The 7,648-nt window shown below is 41.9% G+C and overlaps 1 protein-coding gene across 2 annotated transcripts in view; it reads right to left on the reverse strand.

Annotated features, from left to right (window-relative positions):
• Deup1 (deuterosome assembly protein 1) overlaps window positions 1–7,648 on the reverse strand; it is a 61,109-nt gene that overhangs the window by 1,106 nt on the left and 52,355 nt on the right. For both annotated transcript variants that reach the window (XM_021207952.2, XM_021207954.2), the window contains one exon: window positions 2,100–2,211. In XM_021207952.2, coding sequence (XP_021063611.1) covers window positions 2,100–2,211 — 112 coding nt within the window. The remainder of the gene's footprint in view (window positions 1–2,099; window positions 2,212–7,648) is intronic.

Below are 7,648 nucleotides of genomic sequence, written 5' to 3' on the forward strand. Positions count from 1 at the left end.
GTGTGTGTGTGTGTGTGTGTGTGTGTGAGACTTCAGTCCTTCCTCACGAGTCAGGCTTAGAGGAAGAAATCTGAGTGATGTCCAGTGAGCCTGGCTGAGAGGTGCGGGGGCACGTCACAGTTTGTGACATATTTAGTGTACATTTAAACAAGAGGGAAAATGTTATGGAATAAAGGACAATATTAGTTTTATTTTAAAAATAGGGAATTATTTTAAAATTATCTTTTAATTTTCCAGTTCTTTTCTCTATCGTTTTTCCTCTTCACTCGTCTTTGAGACAGTGTTTCATGTGGCTTGCAGGTAGGTGCGGAGGACTTTGAGTTCCTGATCATCCTATTTCAACCACAGTAGTGCTCGCTGGCTTCCAGGTATGCACCAGTGCTCTAGGCTGTCCTTAATGTCTTTTACTTCTGTTTGTTAGGAAGAACGAAGCTCTATAGAAGTGAACCTCGTGAGAACTTTAGTTCATCAATACACAAAAACTTGTGATCATAGCAGGTGACGGCAGAGTCCTGCAGCCTTATCCGAGTGTTAAATCCCAACTGTACCTCTGCACTGGGTGCAGCCTCTCCACCCAGATCTGAGGAAACAGCCTGAATCATGCAGTGTCTGCAAACACACCGAGCCCACTGTGTTTGCCCTGCAAACATAGGACAAACACACTCTGTCCAGGGCAAAGAGGATCAGAAGCAGCCGTCCACGTGGGGGTTAGACACTGTTGACACCACATTCCCACCCTGGGCTAATTATGTGTCACAGTGAATTCCATAGGCCCGTGTCCATCCAGACAGTCAAAAGACCATTGCTGTGGACTAACATCAGGTTAGTGAAGCCCATGAACTCAAAGCTTGAAAATATGTATATACTTCAGAGGGTGAAACAAGGCCCACACAAAACCCAGGGCCTGACATGTTATTAGGTTGTGTGGGGGCAGGCAGGGGTATCCGTGTAGAGTACAAGTTAATATGCACAGCAGTTCTGTGATCTTGGATAGAATGACCTGATGCTATCACTGGGCAGCACAGAAGGCTGGCAGACCTAGAACAAAGGGGTGTGGGGTTCCATAGGTGGGTTCAGGATAGGTCAGAAATCCTGCCACTGAGGTGAGGTGAGTGGTAAATTCTGTATAGAAAAGTCTCCAGTGGAGAGAATACCTTGTCCATTTCATAAGCCTCAGGGGGAAGGTCGTGTTGCAGGAGTAAAGACCAGAGTGAGGCTGTGCACACTGCAGCAGAAGTCTGCACACTCTGCAGGTCACTCTCTCTCCTACTGACTGAGGATGACACAGAGCATCTAGCAGGCACACAATGTTATCTGTCCCATCTTATGTCCTTGGCAACCCCAGAGGATATTACATATGGGTCTAATAGCAGAGTGGGTCTCTCACTGAGAGCTACATAGGTACCTTCTGTTGACTCTCAGGCCACCTGAGCCCAGGAGATGTGCCACCCCTCAAGAACACTGTGGCTTCTAGACCTCATAGGGTCCCACACACCGTGAAGAGGGAGGGTTTTCTCTGTACTGGAAGTGGTTTGCATTCCTGGCTAACCTCTCTCAGGGAATTAGGTCTCATTTTGATGCTCTGTGCGATGACCAGGTATGTGGTCACTTAAGAAACTTATCTGGGTTTGTTGGCTCATGCCTGTCATCCTAACACTTGAGAACCTGACTTGGGAGGACTGCTTCAAGTTCAAAGCCAGCCTATGCTACATGCTGAATTCTAGCTTCGGGTAAAGTGAGATCCTGTCTCTAAGACACTGGAAACAAAAACCTAAAGGGCACAGCTATTGATTCTTGATGGGATATCAGGTTCTCTTAATGTTCGAGACAGGTGTGGTAAAACGACCTATATAGTCTTACTTCAGAAATGGTGCTGTACACGTCTAATTCTAGCACACTGGAGGCCAAGGTAAGTGGATCACTGAGATAGCCTGGTCTACATTGTGAGTTGTGAGAAGGCTACATAGTGAGACCCTGCCTCAAAACAGCAACAACCAAAACAAAAAGAGGTGACATTTTAATCTAGCCGTCCTTTTCTGTATTAGACACAGGATTAATTCATCCACCTTTAAAGGGAAAGTCACCTTTCAGGAACTCACCAGAGGGAGGACTTCATTGTCACCAGCCAACGAACTTGCTATTTCTTTGGTCTGAAATGGCAAAGGCGACAAGGGTGTCGGGCTTCTCTTCAGCTCACAGTCTTGGCTAATTCTAAAAGAGAAGAGATGGATATCAGTGCCCTTCCTAAGTATCTTAGTTTCCTTTTTTTTCCTATTGCTGTGATAAAACACCATGACCAAAACTACTTGGAAAAGAAAGTATTTAATCTCACTTATGGCTTCAAAGGGTTAGAGTTCACAATGGTGGAGTGAAAGGACAGCTGAGAGCTCACATCTTGTCCACAACCACAAAGCAGAGAGCTAACTGGGAATTGATGGCCCGAGTCTACTGAAGCCTCAGGGCTTCCCCCAGGGACATACCTCCTCCAGCAAGGTCACACCTCCACATCCTTTCCAAACAGTTTCACCAACTGGGGACCAAGTATTCCAATACACAAGGCTATGGGAGCCACTCTCATTCAAACTATCCACCAAAGGCCATGCTTCTTGTAGCAGATGTTCAACCAGGGAGAACCAATCAAATAATCGAGTTTGTCTGGGTATTTCTTTGAAAATAAATGGTCTTTCTGAATAATCTCAAATTTACTTTAAAAACTTGAAATGTAGAATGAAGAGGCAGAAAACACAATGGTTGCTAGGTAGCCTCAACCTTCTTAATTCTGTGTGGTGATTTTGTGTTTCCAGGCCATTTAAATAACTGAGGCACATTTGACAGAAACCTCAGAAGACAGACCAGCATTGCTGAGGAGAGTTTTAAGGAGACAGTTTAAGGTTCTCTGCTGTGTTTATAGGCGTTCATAACAAGACATGCTTTGTGGATGGGAAACTGTGTCACTGTAGTAACCGCTCCTCTGGAGTCACTAACTTACACCCAGATTCCCACTCACACCTTTCCAGACTCATCACGCACTTAATCTGATTGAGCTCTCTGGCTTTCCCTCAAGCTTATGGAAAGGGTTCTCAGAACAGGTGGAGCACAGTGCCTGCTGCAGGCTATATACCCAGTGAGGATAAGGTGTCATCTTGATTCCTCGTTTGATCTTCAAAAAAACCACAAGTGGATATTACCACAGATAAAGAAACTAAAATTAAATGTAAAGTTAGTTACCCAGTCATTTGCTTCTTTTTTCTTTCTGGTACTGGGAAATTGAGCCCAGGTTTCTGCAAAGAATACTAGCAAAGTGCCTTACCACAGGCTATACCCTAGCTCCATTTGTGTCTTATTTGAGATAGGGTCTCTCCAGACCGTCCTTGAGCTTGCAGTCCCTTTGTCCTAGTGGCTCTGTCTTCTTCTGACACCTCAGCACCACTGAGTGTGGTATTATATGCCTTTGAGTCACCAGGCCCACTTCATTTATTTTAATTGTACATTTTTCTTTTACTTTTGATCATTTCCTTCTTTTCTCTCCCCAAACCCTCCTATACACCCTCTTAAACCCTCCTTACTCTCTTTAAAATTCATGGCCTCTTTTTTTTCATTAATTATTGCATGCATATATGTATGTCCTTATATATTCCTCAAGATAAACTGCTCAGTCTGTCTAATGTTACTTTAGATTCCAAAGCAGTCAACAATTTTACACAGCTATGACACCTATGAACCACATCAACAAGTTGGCGATAGCCAACAGCTCTCTAAATTGGACTTAAGACCCACTCAAGAAGGTAATCATGCTTGTGCTAGAAACCTAGCAACTCTCCAGGACTAGTGAAGTCATGGATCTTGGAAGAGAGCTGACAATTTTACTAAATCAGCATAGTCCCTAACTATATATGACAGTCGTCACCCCTCAGGAAGAACACTTCTGTTTGCAACAATCAAAAGCCATTACAGAAAATCATACCTAATCAAAATGTAGAGTTGTGGAGCCCATTCCCAGTAGATACATCTACAATATAGCTGGCATACTTAAGGCTGAGGGAACATTGCAGAAGACAGAGCAGAAAGCCTGGGAGAGCCAGAGGATAGCATTTCCTGTGAGACTGTCTCGTAGGAATGGAAATTACACCCATAGTCTCCCCAACATGACTGCCCAGATGTGAGCAGGGAAAGGAAGACACCAGTGGACATGCCAGAGTGGATGGAGAAAGGCCATGGGGTTTTAGCTCTCTACAGGGAGCTACAGGCAACCAAGGCAGCCTGAAGGGAGAGGTGATCTTCCAGAAACACCAGTGTTTATCCATACCAAATGCCCAGCCCTACAAACTATTGTCTACTCTAGAAGTGAGAACAGATAGCTTGTGACTTTGAATACAAGCTCAAGCTTTTCTGAAGCTGAAACCCACAGTAAGGATGAAAAACACACTATGGAATTTGTCCATTGTGCTAAAATACTTGGTGGGAAATGTAAGTAAAAAACAAACACTGGGCTGATAATTGAACAATGAAACAAAATGACATCTCTTAAAATAGGACCAAAGACTGCCCCACCCAGCCTGTTTGACTAAATGTCTTTCATGAAAGTGGGGCTTAAATTTAATCAAATCATCAAGGACCTTGAAAACATAAAAATCTGTTTGAAAGCTCTTTATCCTTATGAGTATACCCAGGGTCCCCCACAGGTGCTAACCATTTTCAGAGCTGTGCTTTGAGACAATTGAAAACCCCACTGTGGTTTTCCGTTCTCGGCCAAAGCCTGGTCCACATAGACTTGCAGTTTGTGCGTACAAATGGCACTAAACACTGTGCGAGGCCTCTGCAGATCAGCTCAGAGGAACAGACACAATGTGTTTCTCCCTTTTACTTATCTTGAAATAAATCTTTCTCCCCATTATTCCACACCATAATTACCATGGAAACAGAACAGCAAATTAAATGGCAATAACATGGTTTATGATATGAACAATAGATGAAACATCTCACAGTTCAAACTGAGCAGTATCAATTGCATAATGCACTCTCATAGAATCTCTGGCCTGCGCCTAGTGTCTACACTTCAGGGAGGAAAAACAAGACAATTAGAGAGGTGATCTGGGAAACATTATATGTATGTGTATGTGTATATGTGTGTGTTTGTGTATGTGTGTATGTACGTGTGTTCATGTATGCGTGTGTATTTATATATGTATGTATATGTGTGTATGTGTGTGTAATCTCAACTGTGCAGAAATTTTATAGAAAGTATTATTTGTTCTAAATTATCTAAATAATTATCCCAATTATCCATTTTGCTGTGAATGCAGAGATGGCTTTATGGAAATAATTACTAAGATTTAGGTAGGAATTTTTTATATTATAAGATCAATAAAATGTTGAGATTGAAGGAAAAGACCACATTATGAAGTAAAGTGCCTTGGCTTAAATCATCTTTATGGCTGAAAGCTCTTCTAGAACATAGCTATTCAAATCTTCGTAAAACCACCTTGCACAAAATGCTGCATGTATCAATATAAAGTGGGCTTCAAAATTACTGCAGAAGGCTTTTAATATCCACAGTTGAACTGTTCAATTAGCTTTCCCATGGGCCCTGCTCTGGGCCACTAAGTATGGCAGGCTCATCTGCTCGGAGGGAGGCAGAACTCCTCACAGAGTGTGCGGTCCTGACTGCAGTTTACACAGCCTCGCATGCGTGCCCCAGTCTCTTCTCCAAGTTCTTCTCCTGGACTGGGAGGATTTCCTAGCCAGGGATGAGAACCCACCCATTGTCACTGACCTCCTTCCAGCCTTGTCTTCTCACAGTCTCCAGAAGCTCCCGTTCTGTGACCTGCACTGTCTCCTGGCCTGGAACCTTTGTTTGGTCTGCTGTGATTGGCTCCTTATTGGCTAATACCACAGTATAGAGTTTTCGTAACTTATTTTTGGCTTCTAGATTAGTCCCTTGATAAGGGACCTGGCAAGCAGTAATGACAAATCTGTTAATTTTGGGGATTTTCCTGTTAAACAATGTATTAGCTAGACATGAAGCCATTTTAATGATTAATGTTTCCAGTTACTAGTCTCAGTTCGTGATATAAGAATTTAAACCATGGGTTGACTTTTTAAAAGATTTATTTTTGTGTGTATTTGTGTGTACACCCATGTGGACTAATGTGCCCCAAATGTCTGCAGGTGCTGATGGAGGTCAGAGGGAGTCAAATCCCTTGAACTGGAGTTACAGGAGGTTGTGAGCCACCTGATAGGGTTCTGAGAACTGAGCTCAGGTTCTCTGGAAGAGCAGTCAGTGCTATTAACCATTGAGCCATCTCTCCAGCCCCTGTGGCTTCACTTTAAGTGTGTATTCTCATATAAAGACAAGCTCCATTTATTACAAAATTAGTTTGTCATTAAAATTAGTTATATATTAATAGTTCTGGATCCCAGTACTCTAAATCAGCTTGTAAATTACCTTGCAACTTCAAAACACTATCTTTTAAGAACACCATTCAGAGCTTCTTAACCAAATTCCATTACGTCTCATAAAATTTTTAGAGTGATGAATATATTATTATTCTAGAAACTAAGTGCTAAAGATTTCAAGTGAGTGAACACTAAGAGATCACTTCAGAAAGGGTGAAAGACAATGGAAGTTAGGAGTAAATAGCAGGTTGTTTAAATCACTAACCTCTTGGATCTTCCTCCATTACAAGGGATAGTTCCTTAGTTTGTGACCTTGAGGCTTTGTGGAGTAATTTTATTTTTCCTTCTCCAAATAGTTTATCCCATTAATATGTAAAGATGATGGGTATTTTCTCATTAACTTATGCCTGACAAATATATGGATATACCCTACATGCACAGACCCACAACATACATATACCCATACAAACTATATATACATATATACACACATGCACAGATTCATACAGACACATACATACTTGCTCACACACATACATATATATAGATAGATAATACACATTCATGCTCACATATACAGATACATATATATCACAACATACACATACCACACATTCATAGACACATATACACATATATACAACACACATGTATGCATACATGTGTGCATACACACACATACATGCATGCACATGCATACATATGTACATATAACTTTTGCTATATATTTTGCTAAATATATGCTATATATGCTATATATTTGCATATATTTTTGCTATATATATTTTATATATTGATGCCTTCCTCTTTTGCTGCTGGCATCAATCAGCAGGGAGCTACCTGCTTTCCACTTACACACACATACATGCATGCACATGCACACATATGTACATATATCTTTTGCTATATGGAAGGGAGCTGGCATCAATCAGCAGGGAGCTACCTGCTTTCCACTTTCACCACTGAGCTCAAAGTGTCCCCACATCACAACAGCTTTTCCCCATTGTGGGTTTTACATGGCAATAATTTATTCAGGACATTTGAAATGCTGTTTCTTTTCAAAACCAGGTCACCAAAGAACACTGAAATCAGACAAAGCATTAAAACAAATTTAATGAAACTTTCAGCAAACGGAACTGGCAGAGCACAGCTTTGCAGGGGGAACAGTTTTCCAGGCTGCTTATTAAGATAGTCTCCCGCTGAGCCTTTTACCTCTTCCTGCCTCTCCCCCACTGCCTTGGGTTTGTCCGGC

The sequence above is a fragment of the Mus pahari genome, chromosome 10, assembly GCF_900095145.1.
Source record: "Mus pahari chromosome 10, PAHARI_EIJ_v1.1, whole genome shotgun sequence".
Lineage (NCBI taxonomy): Eukaryota > Metazoa > Chordata > Mammalia > Rodentia > Muridae > Mus > Mus pahari.